The following is a 20,847-nucleotide window of genomic DNA, read 5'->3' as shown; positions in this document are numbered from 1 at the left end:
GTCCGGATCACGGAACACACTACGACAGGGAAATGGACGGCTGTCGAGGTCGTGACGGCCTTCTGCCATCGAGCAGCGCTGGCCCATCAGTTGGTTGGTATCACCCATCTTCGGTGTGTGTGCATCCGGCTGGGTTGACTAAATCCTCGCCGTTGAACAGACGAATTGCCTCCACGAAATATTCTTTGACCTGGCGATTGAGCGAGCCAAAGAACTGGATGCGGCATTCGCGGCTGCGAATGGCCCGACGGGTCCGCTCCATGGACTCCCCGTCAGCTTCAAGGACCAATTCCACGTCAAGGGCGTGGAGACGACCATGGGATATGTCGGGTGGATTGACACTTTTGAAGGCGTCAAGGGCACGGGGAAGGAGAAAAACTTCGACAGCGAACTGGTCCGCGAGGCCAAGGCCCTCGGAGCGGTGCCGTTTTGCAAGACAAGCCTCCCACATACCGTGATGAGCGGCCTCACGTGGAACAACATCGTCGGGTTTACCTTGAACCCCCACAATCGTCTCATGAGCTGCGGTGGTAGCTCTGGCGGCGAAGGGGCCCTCGTCGGCATGCGAGGAAGTCCCATAGGCTTTGGCACAGACATTGGAGGAAGCATAAGGTAAGAATGGCTACCGGATGATTTTCGAGAGATGGTCCCAGCTTATTCCATCATCCCCAGGATCCCCTCTGCTTTCAACGGGCTCTATGGCATCAGACCCTCATTCGGTCGTCTCCCATACGCGGGCGCCGCCAACAGCATGCCCGGGCAGAACACAATCCCATCCGTTTGTGGGCCGATAGCCTCATCTCCCGGAGCACTGAAGTTGATGCTTCGGTCGGTATTGAGCCAGGAACCATGGCTCCACGACCCCGCAGTGGTGGAAATGCCCTGGAGGGATGAGCTGTGCTCTCCGCTACCTGCGGACGGCAGCAAGCTCACGTTTGGGCTGCTGCCGACCGACGGCGTGGTGGATCCCCAGCCCGCCGTCCGCAGGGCATTTGAGACGGTTAAAGAGCTGATCCTCGAAATGGGCCACGATGTCGTGGAATGGAAGCCGCCGTCGCACACGAGGGCCATCGAACTGGCTGTAAGTGGTCGATTGCTTTCGGAGACATCGTTTGCATAGATCTGGCTCTGACCATGGGAAACAGTTTGAAGCCTTCACCGCCGATTCCGGGGTTGACATATGGCATCACATCGGGCTCTCCGGTGAGCCTCTCCAAGACCGGGTCAAGGAATTCTATGGCGAACAGGCTGGGACGCCTAAGACGATCGATAAGGTCTGGGAAATTAATCTCAAGCTCCGGCAATATCAACAGGAGTACATGGAGTACTGGAACAGCACCGCCAAGCAAACCGAGTCTGGCAGACCGGTGGACGCGATCCTGACACCAGTCGCGCCCTTTGCCGCGCTTCAATTCGAGAAGGCAATGCACGTTGGTATGTGCTGGATCCTCCGGTTTTCGATTCGTCACTTTGTGGCCCAGGAACTGACTGCTTACGCTTCCCCAGGTTATACTCCTTGGGTTAACACCCTCGACTATACATCCGTCGTCTTCCCGGTCACCAAAGTCGACAAGACGGTTGACACCTTCGACAAGGACTACCAGCCCTTGAATGACCTGGACAAGAAAACCTGGGAAGAGTGTGAGTAGGCCCCGGACATTGGTGTGGTGTTGCAGGTTGAAACCTTGCTAACGATCAACTTCCTTTTGCCAAAAAAGACGACCCAGAAGTTCAACAAGGCACGCCAGTCGGCTTGCAGCTCGTCGGACGCAGACTTCAAGAGGAAAAGATCCTTGGAATAGTGGAGCTGATTTCCACGGCTCTGGCCGTCAAGCAGAAGAGCTCCTGAGTCATTGCGCACCGGGCTGTTGTTGTTGTTTTTTTGGTGAAGGGGATTTATAGAAGTAGCAGTCGGGTCCCCAGATGGTTCATAGCTGTCACCCAACTACAGGACTCTTCTCCTTCGGGCTGCGATGCCCGAGTCTTCCAACACTCCTCTATGATTTCCAGCGTCCACTTTGACAGCACCAAGGGATGTTTGCCCTTCTCGAAAGGGGGCACCAGGGCGCGGAAGCGGGAATACTCCGACTCCAGGGCCAGGCAACCGGCAACACAGTACGGCCAGGATGGAAAATTGATCGCCGAGTGCTCGCGCATGTATTCGAGCGCCTGCAGCGTCCGCAAGACGCTCTGCCGTATCTCGGGGATGTTGGGGTAGAAGCCTGACACCACGACGTGGAGAAATACCAGCGCGCCGTTGACGTAGATGTTTGTGACCATGCGTTTTTCCTCGTCCACGGCGGCAAAAGTCGAGGGGGAGAAGGGGCCGGCGAACTTTGCCACGCCCTCGTGAAGCCGGCTCTCGATGATCTCGGCACGGCGGTTCAATTCTCGGAGGCTCAGGGTCCCGGCGCGGGAGGACTTCTGCTTCCAGTCCCGGAGAATGGCAATGTCGAGGAGCGTGAGCAGGACCCAGTCTTCGCATCCCCGTCTGTCCCACAGCCTGGCCGGATTTTGATGGCACAAGGCGCGGACTCTGCGAATCGACTGCGCAGATTGTGGTGTGAGTCCCAGGCTCGCTGTGGCGTTGATGAAACAATAGATGTAGAAGTCGAGAAAGAAGTCGAAAGCCAATTGTTCTCCTTCGGACAGAAACTCGGTCGGGAATTTGCATTGGGCCTCGTATTCGTGAGGATGGGAGACTTCCAACGTCTCGGAGATCGGGGATTCTTCAGAAGGGAGCGGCGAAACGTCGAGAGAGGACAGCAGAGCGCTGGCTGCATCCAAGTGCATGACCCAATCGCTCATAAGTCCCTTTCGTGGAATCCAAAGCTGGACATTGTCAGTCAGGGCCACACCAGAGTAACAGCGAATGACGCGGGTGAAACGAACCTCGAAGAAAATCAAATGTATGATACAGGCAAGGGCCTCCACGCCTGCCGCCATCTGGCTGGCGCCCGTCTTTTTGGATAGCTGATCGAGATGGTCGCGCATATCTGCCACGCTCCGCAAATGCTGCATCTCCAGCTCATGGTATGGCTGCGGAATGTCGCTAAGCGGTCCCAGCACGAACTGGGCCTTGTCGCATGCACTCAGGCAGACGGCGGCATTGCACAGTGGTTTCGTCCGCAAAAACAGATTGAGAAGCCAGCCTCTGCCGGTGTCTCCTGCGTAGTGTTTGAAATACGGGGACAGCCTGGGAAATATGTGGTCGAGGTAGTACATGACCAGATTGAGCTCTTCTTCGTCAAACGGGATCCGGGTACTCAGGTCTCGACTCGGGGAGGCAGAGACTGATTGGTTGCGGTCCGATACGGGGCCGGAGGTGTTTGGGCTCTGTGGCTCAGTCCTTGCGATGCGCGCAACAAGGTATGCGCTGAACCGGTCTGGATTTCCCCAATTCGGGCCTTGCTGATGATGGGAAGGAACTGTGCTGTTATCTGACGGCGTGGGCTTATCCTGGGGCCACACCGACGATGGCGACGACGGATCGAATGTGCTCGGAGCGATTTCGCGCCTGACATGGCGAGACTTGATCCCAGAACCTCTGGAGCGCCGACGTCTGTAGCTCTCTTTGATCTGACGTTTGATGCCTTCCATGACAGTCTTCTCGGCCTCGCCACCATCCATCCATTGTGGCTTCTCGTCGTACCCATAGCAGGTTATGGCACGCAGTGTACAAGAGGAACAGCAGGGCCGGCCATCGTCACACCGTTTCTTGCGCGCTCGGCAAGTCCAACAACCTGTAGTCTTCCTCGGCATGTTCTGGCATTATGAGATGGAGCAGCTCTGTCCCCTTTGTGGATCGTCAGTTATTGCCGGTGTGTGTGTGTGTCACAGTCAGAGAGTATTGTCTAGGACTCGTCTCCCAGTCTTGTAAATGGGCGAGTGATGCTCGCTACAGAGACGGGCGAGGTGCAAAGTCTTTGATGTTAAGATCGTATCGTTATCTGCAATTTATTGATATACGAGAAGTGTGTTGGTCCGTGGCTTTTGATTGGCTGCGGCAGGCCGAGAGACCCACGGATATCGCATGGGCTCTGATTGGCCAGAGGAGCAGGGGAGGGTGGAAGACTGTATTCTTCATTGACGTCTAGATTCCATAGTATAGCTGGGCTTAAAGATGGTGTATTCGCAGGTTGCGTCCGGGGCAAAGTATAGAGAAAGATGCATGTATCCAACGAATAAGGGTTCTGTAAGAGCTTCCCCGACTGCTATTGCCATAGTCTCGATTTAGTAAACCTGATGCTATGTGCTTTGTTGCATTGACGTCTGTATGCCGTCCATAGCCTCGGACGGCTCTTTCGAAATCAAAGAGCTCCTTGCAGCATGTTACCTCGAAGGTCCTGTATACGAGAACGTCCAGCCTCAGTGTTCTTTGTCTTGGGATAAAGGGTCCTCAGCTTCGCCATCTTCCAAGTCTTGCTCCTCAACTGGGTGCACCATTTGCTGAGACATATACTCACCATTCAGAAATGATGATCTCGCCTCAAGGCAGTCCTTCAATCCTAGAGACAATCTTGTAGGCTTTGTCTTCCCTTTGCCACTGAATTTACTGCTGGATTCTTTGACGGGGGCAGAGCACCCATTTATTTACCCGTGACCATCTTTGTCATTCCCCTCTCGCGGGCAGCAAACCGGCCTGATAGTCGAGCTCGAGCCCAAGTCGAGTCCGATCTCATCTCCACTGATCTCAAACACACATGAGACGATACAACGTTGAAATGAAGGAAACGGGAGGAGAAGGGATTTCATTGAACCCTTCCCGGCTGGCCCGGCTTCGCATTATTATGATTTCGCGTTGTTTTCGTTCCCGACACCCCGAAATTTGATCGTCTCGGCAACCTCTGGGCAAACCCCAGCTCACGAACAATGAAAACGACTGGAGCCGGAGCACGGAAAGCCGTCGGATCCGGGCTCCCAGCTGTGCATGTTAATAACTGTGTTGTCTTGCCCGTTCACCACCAACCAGTGAACACATGTCCATCCATATGTCGATATCTCAGGTCGTTTCAATCTGCAAGTTTACCTAAGCCATCCTCCCCCCTTTAATTACGAGCTGATCACGAGTGATGATGATGATGACAGTGCCGATGGGGACACACCATTAGCCTGTTGCCCTTGATGCTTGTGAGTGGTGCCAGCAGCAGCCGTTGCTCCCCTCGCCGGGTTCGCGTCTGACGATTTGGAAGCCCGAAAACGAAGCCTTGCCGCGATTCCGACGCGCTCCTAGCTCCACACCCACGATCGAGCTTCAACTCGCAAGCTACTACTGGCGCACGGTCTTTTTTCTGGTTCTCTTTTCTGGCCCTTCGTCCTCCCTGCTCTGTTGCAAACCTTGCCCCAATTTCCTGCTTGATAATAATTGCTCGATCCCACGGCCAATTGGAGCCACACGGGCTCCAAAAAATGGGAACAGCAAAAAGGGCATACCGTTCCAACCTGGGAGGCCGAGGCCGACCTCTGCCTCTCGTACGAGTACCCACCATCATCACCCATCACCACCACCCCTTTTGATTTCTCGCGCTCCATACGGGGGGGCCACTGAGTACTTGTGCTCCTCTGTGCTGGACGAGTAATGCAAACTGCTCATAAATTGTGGATAATGGTAAGCAGAGGGGAAAAAAAGGCGATAAATCAGCAAAAAAGGGGGGGATGGATCCGTCCCTGAAGCACTGACAGTCCCATCATCGTCATTCATATAAGGCTTTCTCTCCCACTCCTTCTGTCACGGAGACATCATCTACAAGTTTATTCTCTCTCTTCCAGATATCTCTCTTAGGCTACGAGTGATCTCAGGCGAGCTCGTCTCAGACGCAACAAACTCATTCATTAAATCTCTTTTCTCTTCCACTCTTTTTCCATCACCCTCCTTTCTCTGCAATCAGCTCGAACCCGAAAGCTTCCCATCTTCCCCCAAAGAACTTGAGAGGAAAAGAAAAGATGTTCATCTGCGTTTCAATCTGGTACTCGGGCCTCGTGTCCGTCTTCTTGGGCATCTACGGGATCTACCTCCGCCACGTGTACGTGCCTGGTCTGCACAAGAAATGAGCATGCCGTGCTGTCAACCTTGATGCCAACGTCACTTCCAACAATAACAACAATCTCGTTGTCAAGTACCCAACCCCCAAACAAAGCCGATGGACTACTAGAAATGAGAGGGACCTCTATCAAATCGGTCTCGGGACTTGCTGTGGTAAGTCCCCGCGAAGGCAATAAAGGGGTTCGAGTACGGGGATAGGTAGCTGATGGGAAGAAGCAGCAAGTCCACACCGGGACCCCTGATCAAGAATGCGAAAGGAATAAGGACAAACATACCCATTCAGAATGAATGGCAATTCGACCCACTAAATCCGATGACACCAAAGCACGGAAGGGGCGCTGGCACCAGCCGGGTCGACACTGCGCGACATCTCCTTCGGGTCTAACCTGCCGCCGGATCGTCGAATAGCCCTGGCAAAAGCACGGAGCCGTCGGCAAAGCGTATCTAAAGAGAATGGAGGCGCGTACGGTATTCGGAGTTGTTCGTCGGGTGAGGGATATGGAAAAGGGGGGATATCGACACTGTGTTTTGAATGATCAACTGGGTTTGGTTGGGCTCGGACTTGGGTCGATGGAGTCGGGGTCGTTGTCGGGGTGGTGGATCTCGGTCTGGGAAAACGGGTCCTGTTCAGGATCAGGATTAGGACCCCGGTCAAGGTCGAAGCCACGGCGAGACATCATGGTCAAGGCCAGGTCTAGCACTGGATGGAGATCAGGGAGACGGAGCCCCGCGGAGGATGGATGGAGGTATGGATGAAGAGACGAGTGGCTGTGCGATTGTGGACGAGCTGATGGAGAAGGCGGAGGTCACAAAGGGCATCTCACCTCCCCCTCCAACACTCCCTGCGTGTCGGATCGAGCAAGCGAGGAATCAACCACGGTGACCGATCGATCGCGAGCATGCCGCTCCGACAAGCATCGCCCATTGTGAACGGAACAGGACACATCTGAGGGCAGAGGAGGGATGGATCAACGTCAACTACTCGTCTTGCTGAAGAACGGAGCGATGCAATGCTTCTGGCGACAACGATTTCAGCTTTTGGAGGGTCGGACAGGGACCACTCCCCGTCCCGACAGATCTCTATATCTAGTCTATTCAGTCGTGAAGTAGTGGGGATTCGTAACACGATATGACACGCCCAGCACCATATCCAACACATCAAGTCGGGCTGACAACCACTTTTGCCAATGCATCTCCCCATATCAATGGTTGACGAATGCACAATACAGATGCAGAGTCCACAGAACAACATCGCCACCAACGCCGAGGCAAAATGCTCACTCGAAATATTGGACGGTGGTGTCGGCAGTGCCCACTAGGCAGCTATGCCTCCGGGCTTCATGCCCTTCACGCTCTTCCACTCGACAAACGCAGCCCCGATGATCTGCAAACATGTCATTGCCACCGCAATATACCATGTCTGCGTCAACGAGTTATTGTACGCCGTCTGTACACCGTGCAGCGCCGCTTTTGGGACGTGATCCTTGAGACTCGTCGCTCCGACGTGCAAGATAATGGCAGGATTGATTCCTGGTGCCTGTTTGGGGATCTCCGACATGAGCCGATTGTTGAATATGTTTTGGGCGACCGAGACGAAAAGGGCGCCGCCGAATGTTTGCATGAACATAACCAACGCAGTGCCCGTAGGCACGTCCTTCAAGGGGAGAACGGCCTGGACAGTGATGAGAGCTTGTTGCATGCCTAGACCAACTCCAAAGCCGTATATGATTTGATAACCAATCCATTTCTCGTGGCCGGTGGAGGTTTCGAACGTCGTTAAAAGACCTGCCCCGATGGTAGAGAAGATCACACACCCAATGTAGAATGGAGCGTAGTAACCAATCGCGGTCGTGCCCACACCAGTTAGGATGTTCGCTAGTACGAGTGCCAGGACCATGGGCAAGCACATGATTCCAGACTTGAAGGCAGATGCACCCTTGATGGCTTGGAACCAGATGGGCACCCAGTAAATCAAGACAAAAAAGGCAGCACCAAGGGCAAACGCGAACCAACAGGCAGATGCCACGCTTCGTTGCGAGATGATGTTGAAAGGGATGGTGGCAAATTCCTTCATGTAGTATTGATGGATGATGAAGATGATGGTCAGGACACCAAAAAGCGTGAGACATAGGATGATCCGCCAGTTGGACCAAGCATATGTCGAGCCGCCCCACTGCAAGGCCAACAGGCAGACGACAATGTCGAGGATGAAGAGAGCAGTGCCGCCTAGGTCGAGTTGGTGGGCGCGTTCTCGAAGGGGTACTTTCTCCTCGGCCTTGCGGACGGGCGAGTGGAAGAAGAAGAAGATGACTGCGAGGGTAACACCACCAAGAGGAAGGTTGATATAAACTGCATTTCCCGTCAGCCGCATCTTAGGTTAGACATCGTCCATCTTGCACTTACAGCACCACCGCCAACCGGGCCCGTCGGTAAAGGCACCACCCAGTAACGGACCAGCGATCGAGGCAATTCCATACATGGCTCCAATGACACCAGTATAGATCGGTCGTTTAATCAGCGGTACAGTGTATGCAATGATCACCAAAGCACCACTAAAAATCCCTGCGGATCCGACACCGGCTATCGCACGACCAACGATGAGCGCATCGGAGGTTGGGGCACCACCGCAAACAGCCGATCCAACCTCAAAGATGACAATGGAGACAAGGTATACTGTCTTGATGGAGTAAAAGGTGTACAGCCTGGAAAAAATTTAGCAAAGGTATTCTTGGGTCAGATCTCCTGGGGTACCGACTTTCCAAAGAACAACTGCAAAGCGCAAGTCGTGAGCAGGTAACTTGACCCATACCACCCGACATCGCCCAGAGAGTTAAAGTGATCTGTAATCTTGGGGATGGCCGTCGCAATAATGGTGTTGTCGAGCGCAACCAAGAATACCGACAGGCAAAGGGCAAGGGTGATCAGCGCCAGTTTCAGTCCTCCAGGATAGACTATTTCATCATCGTCTTCCGGGCCCGCTGGAGCAACCACACTCGCGGAAGTTGTGCTCTTTGCGTCGCTCTGAATCTGTACTTCCTCTTCTGCCTTTTCCCAGGTCTCCGATTGGGGGTGCGTCGTCTTCTCCGAAGGGACAAAGGTATCCTTTGGTCCTGTGGCAGCATCTTGCAGCCCCTCGTTGGTTTCGGGCGCCTTTTCATCCACGACGGTTGTCTCTGTGTCTCTGCTCTTCTCCAACGAATCTGTGTCTGATACATTTTGGCTGGGTACGGCAGTGGTATCTTCAGACTTGGCATTGTTTTGGTTGGTGGGCTCGAGAGTGGTCGAGGCCGGGTTTGTTGTCTTCTTCGCGAACAGACCCATCGCAGGGACAGCCTCACCACGACGAGGCGCGGTACGGTCTCCGAATGTACTCTGAGGCGGGAGGATTTGACAGCAGTCCTTGCGTGGGGCCGTCAAGGCTGCGCAACCGTCGGACGGAAATGGGATGAAGCCGCCCGGGATGGATTCGATGTTTTGCAGCTGAAAGTGCTTACCCTTGTTTCAGATCCTGATCTCGCAGGGCTGGCCGTCTCTGCTGCTAGACAAGAATTGGTGAGGGACAAGAGTTTGGCAGATGTCCGTGGGTAGTAGTAGCAGAGAGATGAGGAATGTTTGGTATGTACGAGCTTGAGTGACGAAATGTGAAATGAATGATGTGAACGTATTAAACAAGGCCTAGTAACACTCAAAGCAGGAACAAGGCCCGCGAAAGAAGAAGGAAATCACCCTGAACCAACAAAGGGCAGGGAGAAACTCTATGGAGAAAGACATGTCTGCGGATTTAAGAGATATAATAACAAGATCCCTGAGATATGGTACGGGGGTTGTTTAGCGGGTGGGTAGAGGACAAATTTGCGAGGGCAAAAGCCCAAGGCTGTTTTTGGTGGTTGAAGAAAATGCCACCATTGGGGGGGAGGGGGGAAGCACCCAGGCGAGATCTACGTGCCGCCCAGTGGGCTTCGCTAAGGGACCCCCCATCGCCCGTAACCCCCAACGGACTTGCTGGGCACGCTAAGGGCTTCTAGGCTTGCCTCCTGCCAATGGGGGTGCTGACAGCAGGCCTATCCGTATGGGACGGGCATTCGGAGGGCTCAGGTTCCACCATCCGAGCAGCCAATCACTCGACATCGAATATAAGAAATACGATCTCAAGTTAGGCATCATTCGTCTCCCATCTCCTCAAACCTTCTGCCGCCCATCAAAACGAACCATGCGACTTCAATGACGCGACGAACCATATCGTATTCGCATATCCAAGTCTCTTCCTTCCCAAACAAGCAGTCTTCTTGCATGGGAGTGTTTCAAGCTTTGCGGATACGACAACTACCAGGGAAAGATTCGACCGTGTTGGGGGCTCCTCCGTCCCCGTCTTCCAATCTCCTGCTTTCTATTTTCCCGTTTGAAGTCGACTCGGTTCCGGCGTGTTTTCACCCCGAGTGGGAATCCTACGAAATCACGTGCTGGACGGGGCTACTTGCCCTGCCGGATGCAGGCACAGCCTTGGCTCAGGGGAGGGGGTTCAACCAGGGGTACTTTTTCCAAAGATAAAACCAAAGAGCATCTTCGAGAAATATTCCAGACTCGATACTCGACTGTAGAAGGATTTCAGGGACATACGCCCAGCGATTTCGGCGTAATCAGCCCATTCTTCCAATGGATTTTTCATCTTCTCTGACGTGGGAACTTCGTATCCTATCGGTAGGTATACCTCTCGATTTTCAGGCTCAGTCATGCGCTACAGACACTCAATAGCCAAGCAATCATCGCGACATGTTGAACATCAACGTCAGCGCGGCCTCGACGCACAAGACATCGTCGACGGCGACCTGCGTCACTCGACTTGGAAGTCGTTGAGAAACGCCCACTGGAGCTGTCTTTTCCAGTCTTTACTTTTCCACTCATCGATCTTCTTAGGATACAGGTCGATGATATCAGCCGCGTCCGAGTCGTGGGCCGTGAGAACCAACACGTCGTCACTGGCATCAAACTCCTCCAACTTGCGTTGACTCTTCATCGCTTCGCGGACAGTGTCGGAGTCACGTGGGTTGATCAGTTCATAGAAGGGCGTCGTCCGTGAGTTTTTGGGATGCAGCTTCAGGAACAGTGATCCGGGGCACGGTGTTCGATGGGCTCGCGATTTATGGTGGCCAGTCGCCGGCAGATCGACCATCTGTGGCAACGGATCGTATGCATTTGGTCGAAACTCTCCGCCATGATGACAACAGTCAGCAGCCATGAGGACGAAGCTGTCGGGTGTTGTCCGTGCCAACCCCATGATATGAGCGATGGTATGCCCAGGGCAGTCGAGGAGATAGAACGACCCGTCTCCAAAGTAGTCCACTGCGTCATATTGCCCCAATTTCAGGCCCGCCTTCTCGAATGTCACTTCCGTAAGTATGCGACCCTCATAGTCACTCTCCTTTATCCACGATTCCTTGTTGGAAGGGTAGCCCGGCAGGAACTCGTTCTTGAAACCAGGCCCCACGACGAGATTGGTCGAGGACGGAAACGACGACGGATCTCCAATATGATCGAAGTGATGATGGGACCAGATGATCTCAGAGATCTCGGATACCTTGTCTCCGAGGATGTCCGAGACGTTCCGTTTAGAGGAAATGGACATTGCCTGGGTGAAGGCGTATGTTCTGGGCGACAGGTTTTCGGGGTCCTTTCGAATCCCTAGATCGAATAGAATCTTTTTCCCAGTCCCCTTGTGTTCAACGAGGAATGAGTAGCAAGGACAATTAAACTCGTCATGGCCCAGGATATGTGGTTGGACGACGAGGTTGGTTTTTGCAATGATTCTTGAGGTTGTCTCAATCACCGAAACAGAGACGGTGGACAGAGAATGCGGAATATTCAGAGTCGGGGAATGGGTGGGCATGATGAAGCAAGCAATAATGCGAAAACAAGAGGAAATGGTCGTCTTTGACTCTCTTGAAGCTCCCGTTCTCGGTTGGTCGCCTTTTCAATATCTCCTTCAGCCTTGCAGGGGTCGGGCCGAGTCCTTGGGTTATATGCAACCTTCGACCCCGGTTTCTTCGGCGCCGACGACTCTGCCGACAAGTAATTCAGTATCTGTTGGGACGCCGGCCAGACCTTGTTCATTCAAAGATGCCCGTCATTTGACTGTTTCGCTTTGTTCCATCAGTGCCTCCCGAGACTCGAGAAACAACCGCTTACCATGGCCTACGCAGCGTACCAAAAGAAGGTCGTCGACTGCAAGAATGCTGCTCAACCGGCAAACCTCGAAGGGAAGGGTGTCGTCATCACCGGTGGTGGGTTTCGGCGGATGTTTTCTTCACCATGAGTCACTCTTGATTGACGGACTCGAAACAGGTGCAAAGGGGATGGGCGAGGAAGGAGTTCGGGCATTTGTCGCGGCAGGGCACGAATATTCCTGGACCAGCTCCTTCACACAGCGTGCTAACGATCCTCTTTGAAGTGCCTACGTCACATTCGGAGACACAGACGAGCAGAACGGAGCGAAGCTAGAGGCAGAACTGGCTCCGTATGTTTGCGGCTTTGATTCCAAACTCAGCCTTGGTTCTCTCGTGTTGTTGGGATACCTATCTGGCTGACGGTCTGGTTAGGAACGCCAAATTCGTCCGCTGCGATGTCACATCTTGGGAAGACCAGCTGGCCATGTTCAAGCTCGCGGCGAGTGCCTCTCCCAGGAGGTCTGTCGACGTGGTTGTTGCCAATGCCGGCATCAGCGGGCCTGATGATGCTTTTACTATCGAAGGTGAGAGCCAGGACTGGGGGTGTGACATCCACAATTGCCAACAGTATCTGAATGAAGCACAGATACGGAAGAACCGGCCAAGCCTCAGCTAAAGATCGTGAATATTAACCTCCTCGGAGTCATGTATACGCTCAAGCTGGCCCGCCACTACTTCATGAAGCACCCTCTTGATGCAGAGCACGATCGTTGCCTAATCGTGAACGCAAGCCTCGTGGGCTTCCTCGACGTCCCAGGTATCCCCCAGTATATGGCATCCAAATGGGGTTGCCGCGGTTTAATGAGATGCATTCGAAGGACCACGGCTGTTGATGGTGTTCGCATGAACCTTACGGGCCCATGGCAGGTCTCCCCAGTCAAGCAGGATGGTAATCTTTCTGACTCTCCGCCACAGGTACGTGGGGACCACGATCCTCAGCCCCACGGTTCAAGAGTATTGCAAAAGCAAAGGAATTGTGTTCGCCGAAGCCGCGGACGCAGCTGGAGCGTGGCTCAAGATCGCTTCTGATGCTTCGATAAATGGTTAGCATGAACTTCTCACCATCCTTATCCATGCCGTGCAGAACTAAAGCTTTCCATTGCAGGGCGGTCCTTTGGCATTGTTCCCCGGGACGCCGCGCCCCAGGGGTATTTAGACCTGGGAAAGGATGACTACGAGAATGGGGAGTATTTGGATGAGCTTCAGGATATCTTGCTGCGCACGTCTCATCGATTGGCTGTGAAAGCCGAATCTCAATGAAACGTCTAATAGTCCTATCGATTTGGATTCTCTGTGTGAGCTGTCTGGCCAGAGCCAGTAATTGAGGTTCAGGCAATGGAAACTATATCCTTTGACAGACCGTGTCTTTTCCTACTGACCGGGATTCCGTTCTCGGATCAAATGTATCAAATCATAGTGGCATTTTCTCATCCGATTAGTAGAGCCTCCAGCACCAAGTTGTTAAAAGTCTCCTAGTCCCTCTGGGTGTGGCCTGCTGGCAACATACACGCGTAAGTATACTCGGGTGTTGATTCACGCTGGCCGGTCTCCATATCTCATGTACAGTTTTCCGTCATCCTCGAAGCCAAACCCTTCCAACAAGGGCCGCCCGTTAGGGTCAGCCCACCTTCCGTGGTAAATCTATCCAGCAGCGTGTCAGCATATACTCCCTCCGGAAAACCTCGTAGGAGTTGTGCAGGACTGGTCGGACGAATTGACAATACCTCGCCTTCCCGCTCCAGGTCCAGAAGAAAGGGCATGACTGCTAATTTGCCATCCGGCCCATAATATTCTATGGTCCACGCTCCCACGAAGTCGGACGTCGCGTCAGGTGCGCCGGGGTCGGTTCGCTTTCTTCGAACGGCGCGACCAGTGCCGGTTTTCCCAGAGGTGACGATGCGCGTTGAGACCCATTTGGCAATCAATACGGCTTCACCGGTATCGGTGTCTTCCAAGGTATATCGAACGACACCATCGAGGCTAAGCTCGAGCGCGTCTGTGCCGGACGTCATGACTAGGTCCTAGTTTGTGCCAGGGCAGATTCATGAACAACGCCCTCCTGGATCTGGAGAAAAGGGATAGATGCTGCGGACTGCCAAGAGATGCGGCCAACAATGGTGCCGAGGGTCTGGACGGCTGGTGCTGCGAAATACCTTCGGTGTCAGCTACACAGATAACGCATCAAGACCGAGGCCGGCTGGCGGAGCAAACTCAAAAGAGACAGACACTTTCTAAATGTCAAAATGTCCCTCTATCTGACAATGATTTCGGATCGTCAGTCAATTCGTTCATCATGGCAAACCTCGTGCTACTGCTCCTCAGACATCCGCTGCGGACGCTGCTCTTCATACATACATTTCTGTCCCAAGTATCGCTCGTACTTCTGCGGCGTTTACTCCTGCCACATTTTCCCATCTTCCAGTCGCTACGGCTCCAGATACAACGAGCCTACCTCGCCGCGGCAGCTGTGACCTTTCCAGATTTGACACACCGACTACCCGTGGGAAATCTCTCCTTGCGGCGAGCTCGCCGGGTGGAAGAGAAGGTACCCGCATACCTCATTCCGGGAACACGACAGCTTTCCGAATTTGCGAGATCTGTCAAGGGGAAACAACAATGCGTCGTCTTGTTTGCCCATGGTGGAGGTTACGCGCGTGGTGAGGCAAGAATGTATATCAACTATATGGAGCGGTGGATTGCAAAATCGGCTCAAAGAGACCTCGATCTAGCTTTCTTCAGTGTCGAGTACCGTGAGTCAACTGGTAATGTATTTTGTCTCGCACCGAGAGAGCTAAAGCGTGCTCGGCAGCCCTCTCTACCAGAGAAAGCCACCCTGCACAGAGGAGTGCCTTCATCCAGGCCTATCAGTACCTGCTCGACAATGAAATCGTGCCCGAGAATATCGTATTCATGGGAGATTCTGCTGGAGGTGACGATTAGAAAGAAACTTCAGAGGATCTCCTGCTAACGGCCACGTTTAGGTGGACTCTGCATACTGGCTGGGCTCGAACTTCAGCGGCTCAATCTACCACAGCCCGCTGCGACAGTTTTGATCTCTCCCTGGATCGACATGGCTCTAAAGGCTTATGTAGGAGGGAACCCAGCCGTCGAAAGCGACTACTTTGTCATGGCCAACAAGGCGGTGCCTGCATTGGTCTCGCTCTTCATCGGAAACTGGTCGCCCGACTCCCCCGAGGTTAATCCTCTCCATCGCCAGCCCGAAGAGCTTAAGGGCCTGAGCCCACAGCTTATTCTCACCGGAGGTGCTGAATTTGCACGATACGATTCAGAGAAATGGGCGCTGATGTGCGAAATGGCCGGCTTGGAATACAAACTGACGATCGAATGGGGTCAACTCCATATTTATGCTATGGGTTCAAAGTTGACTGATCCTGCCGTGCGGAAAACTACTGACGACATGATCATAGAATGGCTGAAGAATCATGTTGCGCAGTGAAAATGTAATACAAAGCAGCGGTTGGCAGCCGTGTTAAATTAATTAGATTGAAATGCTCAGGTCATTCCTCTGGCAGTGCTTTGACGGCTCTCGGGCCGAAACCATACTTCAATGTGCTGCCGCTAATGTCAGGGCAAGGGAAGGAACATCCACCCTGCTCGGGCTCACTAAGAAATGCCGCACGGTTGAATCGGCAATGGCCGAGACGGCACGAGACCCGGAGAGGTACTCCGTACAAGGAGGTGCAGCGGCCTCTGTAGGCCTTGGAGGTTGACGGCCAACATTGCCGAGGTAGAAGGCGTTGTACGCCGTGAGGTGGAGTAAATGCTGCTATTGAGTAAAACGACAGACTGGGACCGAAAGGGGAGACCTGTGGCGTCTAAATATATTCTCACCAAGCAGTGTCCTCAAGAGACCAGCACAGCGATAGCGAGTAGCAGACGGGCAGCATGGCTGCAAATGTGTTCGGAAAAGGGTCACGGCCAATTGTGGTGGGAAACGTGTCAGGCTCGACCGGTGATCGATTAGACGGTGAGGCATATCGAGTTGCTTGGTGAGGGTGTCAAGAAGACAGCTAATGCGGTGTTCAGGACTGAAGTCGATGCTAACAGGGGATACGACAGTCGATGCAATCGTTGGGGACTGGCTATCAGAGGTACTTCCACCCTGTTCCATATCCATGTTCCAATCTTCTGCATTTCTCACATTCCTCAGTTCAATCTGGCTTCGAGGTCGCTCCAGGTTCGTGCGGGCAAGAAAGCTGGCTACGAGCCAGGATTCCTGTATTCCCTGAGGGATGCCCTCCAAGAATATGTGGACTACAGAAACCCAAATCTTCGGATTGTGGTGAATGCCGGCGGTCTCGATCCGAGGGGGCTCGCTGAGGAAGTCCATAAGCTCCTAGTGGCTCGAGGTTGCCCAAGGAAAGTCGCATATGTTGTTGGCGACAACCTCCTCCCCCAGATCAACAATCTCGACATACAGCCCCTGACGAGAGCGACGGGTGACTTCCAGAGCTGGAAGCACAAATACCCAGATGTCATCCTGGCCCTAGTCTACATTGGCTGCTGGGGGATCGTCCAGGCTTTGGAGGCCGGAGCCGACATCGTCATTTGTGGACGATGCACAGATGCAAGCACTGTAGGCAATACCTCATTCTAGCGTGGTCTGGGGCTGACAAACGCTGTTCCAAGGTCATGGGGGTGGCGGCCTGGTGGCATGGTTGGAAACGAACCGATGTTGACAAACTTGCGGGCTCCCTTGTCGCTGGACATCTAATAGAATGTGGCTGCTACGTCGTAAGTTGTCATCGGCCAAGGGCATCGGCAAAGCTAAGCAACCTCTCGACGCAGACTGGAGGCAACTTCGGAGGCTTTCAGAGCCTCTTTCCAAAGTACTATGATTTATCCTTCCCGATCGCCTCGATTGGAACGGATGGAACTAGCGTGATTCAGAAGCATTCGAACCAGAACGGGATGTGCGTCTCCATATCAAACCTTCCTGGTGCACCGCACGCATTGCTCCGGCTGATACGAGACCAGCGTGACAGTGGACACGGTCCGGGGACAGCTTCTTTACGAAATCCAAGGGCCTTTCTACTACAACGCCGACGTAATCGCCGATCTGTCTGGTATCAAGGTTGAGCAGATTGGCCCAGACAGAGTGCACGTCTCCGGATTCAAAGGTGTGTATAGCCCCGCCGCTTAATTGTCGCTTCCCGCCGGATGTTCTGCGCGAAACAGGTTCGCAGGCTGATTCGTGTGGTAGGTCTTCCGGCCCCAGAGACTCTGAAGGTTGCAATTATGGCGTTGGGCGGTTATCAGGCCGAATTTTCGCTCTACGTGACGGGGCTAGCCTCCAAGGAGAAGGCACAGAGCTTCGAGATCATGTCCCGCAAGATGCTGGACACCAGCCAGTACAATGTCCTGGATTTCCAGCTTTACGGAACTCCGAAAGAGGATCCGCAAAGCCAGCTCGAAGCGACTCTACAGCTTCGAGTCCTCGCACAGGCAAAAGACCCAAAATGTTTGAGCTCTGGGCGCTTTTTGGGTCCTCTCATGAGCAATCAATTATCTGGGTATCCGGGCCTCACGGCCAACGTGGACTTCAGAACGGCAGAACCGAAACTGCTCTCCACGTACTTCCCGGGGCTGGTCAACCAGAAACACGTCCAGCTACACGTCTTCTTTGTCTCTCAAGGCCACGCACGAGGTATAGCTGTTCCAGGGCATGAAGTCTACACACCGGTACATCTGCTTCCAGGCCAGCCAGACTATCAGCCAGCCAACCCGGCGCCGTTTTCCGCCTTCGGGCCTACTGTCAAGGCTCCACTCGGGCTCGCGGTATACGCTCGAAGTGGTGACAAGGGTGCAAATGTCAACGTGGGCTTTTTCATCCCCAGAGGCATCCATGAAGCAGAAAAGTACGACTGGCTTAGGAGTCTTCTTACGACTGAACGGTTGCGGGGTGAGTTTTGTCGTCCCTGCATTGGGCCCTGGGGACTGTACTAGCGTAGGAAAGACTGACCTTACGATACCAGAGCTTTTGGCACGCGAAGCAACGGCAGAAACGCATATCGAGCGATGTGAACTCCCGCATATCCGTGCCGTTCACTTCGTCATTCACGGTCTTCTAGGCGCCGGTGTGAGCACCTCCGTCAAGATGGACGCGCTGGGAAAGGTAAGGTCACCAATTGTTCATCTGCATCTGAGCTTGAGCTTCGCCTGCTGATACTCTATCTTAGAATCTGGCAGAGTACCTGAGGGCTCGGCATGTAGACATACCTGAGAAGTTTCTTGCAAAGGAGGCGGTTTTATAAATTCCCCCTTGGATTAGAATTTAGGGCGGTGAGACGAAAGAAAGGAGATGTCTCTATGATCTCGGAAACTGTTGCAACAAAAGACTCCCTTTCCAGTAATCTTTCTCTGCTAATATGGCAGAAGACCAACTTTCTATCAATGGATGTATATAGCGCTGCCTAGTTGCAGTCGAGAACATGAGGCCAAGCTCGCGTACATCGGAATTCGATCTCTGTCGACAGAATAACAAGCGAGGAATGACAATCACCCAACGACCTAGATAGGCCAGCTATACCCAATCTCTTCGCAGGGTTCCAAGGACCTTAAAAATAGGGACAGATCTGCCGTGAAGAAAGCCCGGCGAGTTAATCTGCAATTAGCCGAGCGAGCTGGCATTGCGTCTCGTTCGCCGAGCTGCTCTCGGCCTCGATTCAGGGAGGAATGTGTCGGCTTGCTGGGAGGCACATGGGGGTGGGGATTGGCTTCGGCCCTGCTTACATCGGCAAGTGTCTGGTCTAAATTGGCGTATTCTGGAGGCCGTTTGCGACTGCCTTCCCAAAGCATACTATATACCCATGCACATATATTGGACACAGTCACATTTTCTACCGGGAACATGTCACCGTCGCAATAGCCACGATGAAAGTCGATCCGTCGCAACTATACTCAGTCCCAGAGGAATGCAAATCTTTGCTCGAGCGCGAGATTTTGCGATCCCGGCTGCAGCAATCCTTACCTCCAGAGTGCGAAGAATTGGCCCGATATGTCAAATTTGAGGGCTCAGCAGTACCTTGCATTCCCATTAACTGGAGGCTTGCGGAAAGTGTGGCCTCCTTGAAAGGCTTTGAGGCGGTCATGATCAATGCACTATTGGGGAGGAAGTACAACGAGTCGCCCAAAGAAATCACCATCAACACCGATCATGCACAGCTGTTTTTCATGTCATCTATAGTTCTAGAGATTGATCCAGATTTCTCTGCTCCAATTTCACCCACGCCAATTCGCGACCTCACGGAAAAGTATGCAAGATACTTTCCAAACTGCGATCTCCACCAGATGGCGTCGACGTTATACCGTCGAGCAGCCTACAATATCTACAAGACGAAGGATGACCGTTGGTTCCACATTCATGGCAGCCTCAACCCGGATCCGTCGCTGGAGGCAGCTGGTCTGCCCAGAGACATGTCTGAAATAGTGACAATCGAGGACTCGTGGAAGCCATTTATCGAAGTCATGAAGGAGAAAACCGCAGAAGAGTGGGATAAGGTCCTCGGAGAAACTTATCGGCAGGCAGCAACCATTTGCTTAAGCCCCGAGGAATACGCCAGGAGCCCCCAGGGAAAAGCAAATTCCGTGGTTGACTTGTATCGTCTCACCAAGCACGGAGGGTCTAGCCAGGTGGCTGGGTGGTGGCCGTCGACCAGCTTTACCAGCCCGCAGCGACCACTCGGCGGTCTCAAGGTTGTCGACCTGACAAGGGTGATTGCAGGGCCTGCGATCGGGCGGGGTCTGGCGGAGCTCGGTGCCAGCGTGATGAGAGTCACCGCCTCTCACCTCCCAGACTTTTCGGGCCTACAGCCTGATCTCAACTGGGGCAAGTGGAACTGCGACCTGGACCTGCGGAAAGAGGAGAACAGACTGAAGCTCAAGAATCTCATTCTGGAGGCGGACATCGTCGTCAACGGCTACCGACCTGATGTCCTGGCCAAATACGGGTTTGGCCAAGACCAGGTATTCGATATGGTCAAGGGCAGGGAACGGGGCATTATTTACATCCGCGAGAATTGTTTCGGGTGGGACGGCCCCCTTTCACACCGGAGTGGATGGCAGCCGATCAGCGACGCCCATACCGGCGTGTCTATGGGCTACGGACGCGCCATGGGCCACGACGAGGCCGTCACCCCCGTCTTTCCCAATTCTGACTACTGTACTGGCATCATCGGGACATGTGGTGCGCTGCATGCACTCATAGAGCGAGCAGTCCATGGTGGCTCGTACTTGGTCGACACCTCACTCAATTACTACAACCAGTGGCTTGCCCTTACGGTAGGGGAGTATCCGCCGGATGTTTGGGAGGACGTCTGGACAAGAAACGGCAGACCAGTGTTTCGACACTACCACAGCATGAACTATACTATTCCGCGCTACATCGAGATGATGAGGAAGGATAAGACAGTCCTCAACCCCGACTTCTTTGAGAAAAGGGCTTCTGGGGCCTTGGGGGGACTCCTGTTTCGAAGCCCCAGACCGGTTCTGCAGTTCCCACCGGGGACGGTGCGTTTGGGATACAATGTTGGAACCCGGGGCAACGGAGTGGACGAGGCATGG

The 20,847-nt window shown here is 53.5% G+C and overlaps 3 protein-coding genes across 3 annotated transcripts; 1 reads left to right on the top strand and 2 right to left on the bottom strand.

Moving 5' to 3' along the window:
• Positions 1-1,320: 1,320 nt before the first annotated feature.
• PV07_09452 (uncharacterized protein) lies at positions 1,321-3,911 on the bottom strand. The gene is made up of 2 exons (XM_016396712.1): positions 2,893-3,911; positions 1,321-2,832 (listed from the first exon to the last, which is right to left on the bottom strand). The coding sequence occupies exons 1-2, from the start codon at positions 3,760-3,762 to the stop codon at positions 1,897-1,899; spliced, it is 1,806 nt and encodes a 601-aa protein (XP_016246568.1). The 5' UTR covers positions 3,763-3,911; the 3' UTR covers positions 1,321-1,896.
• A 3,092-nt stretch (positions 3,912-7,003) lies between these two features.
• PV07_09451 (uncharacterized protein) lies at positions 7,004-9,877 on the bottom strand. The gene is made up of 3 exons (XM_016396711.1): positions 8,799-9,877; positions 8,447-8,745; positions 7,004-8,392 (listed from the first exon to the last, which is right to left on the bottom strand). The coding sequence occupies exons 1-3, from the start codon at positions 9,362-9,364 to the stop codon at positions 7,359-7,361; spliced, it is 1,899 nt and encodes a 632-aa protein (XP_016246567.1). The 5' UTR covers positions 9,365-9,877; the 3' UTR covers positions 7,004-7,358.
• A 6,293-nt stretch (positions 9,878-16,170) lies between these two features.
• PV07_09450 (uncharacterized protein) lies at positions 16,171-18,539 on the top strand (the record flags this gene model as incomplete). The annotated part of the gene is made up of 9 exons (XM_016396710.1): positions 16,171-16,252; positions 16,312-16,376; positions 16,436-16,861; positions 16,915-17,019; positions 17,074-17,198; positions 17,263-17,405; positions 17,489-18,187; positions 18,261-18,400; positions 18,465-18,539. The coding sequence occupies 9 exons, from the start codon at positions 16,171-16,173 to the stop codon at positions 18,537-18,539; spliced, it is 1,860 nt and encodes a 619-aa protein (XP_016246566.1).
• Between the last annotated feature and the right edge of the window lie 2,308 nt (positions 18,540-20,847).

This window comes from Cladophialophora immunda (genome assembly GCF_000835495.1).
Source record: "Cladophialophora immunda strain CBS 83496 unplaced genomic scaffold supercont1.5, whole genome shotgun sequence".
NCBI lineage: Eukaryota > Fungi > Ascomycota > Eurotiomycetes > Chaetothyriales > Herpotrichiellaceae > Cladophialophora > Cladophialophora immunda.
Note: the sequence above shows the minus strand (reverse complement) of the source record. Positions and strands in the feature narration are given on the sequence as shown.

Bases quoted from the DNA above. Each gene is read 5' to 3' on its own strand.
- PV07_09452 (XM_016396712.1), bottom strand. From the start codon at position 3,762: ATGCCGAGGAAGACTACAGGTTGTTGGACTTGCCGAGCGCGCAAGAAA. The intron at 2,833-2,892 runs GTTCGTTTCACC...GACAATGTCCAG, and splicing joins TACATTTGATTTTCTTCGAG to CTTTGGATTCCACGAAAGGG.
- PV07_09451 (XM_016396711.1), bottom strand. From the start codon at position 9,364: ATGGGTCTGTTCGCGAAGAAGACAACAAACCCGGCCTCGACCACTCTC. The intron at 8,746-8,798 runs GTCGGTACCCCA...AATTTTTTCCAG, and splicing joins TTGCAGTTGTTCTTTGGAAA to GCTGTACACCTTTTACTCCA. The intron at 8,393-8,446 runs GTAAGTGCAAGA...CGGGAAATGCAG, and splicing joins GCCCGGTTGGCGGTGGTGCT to TTTATATCAACCTTCCTCTT.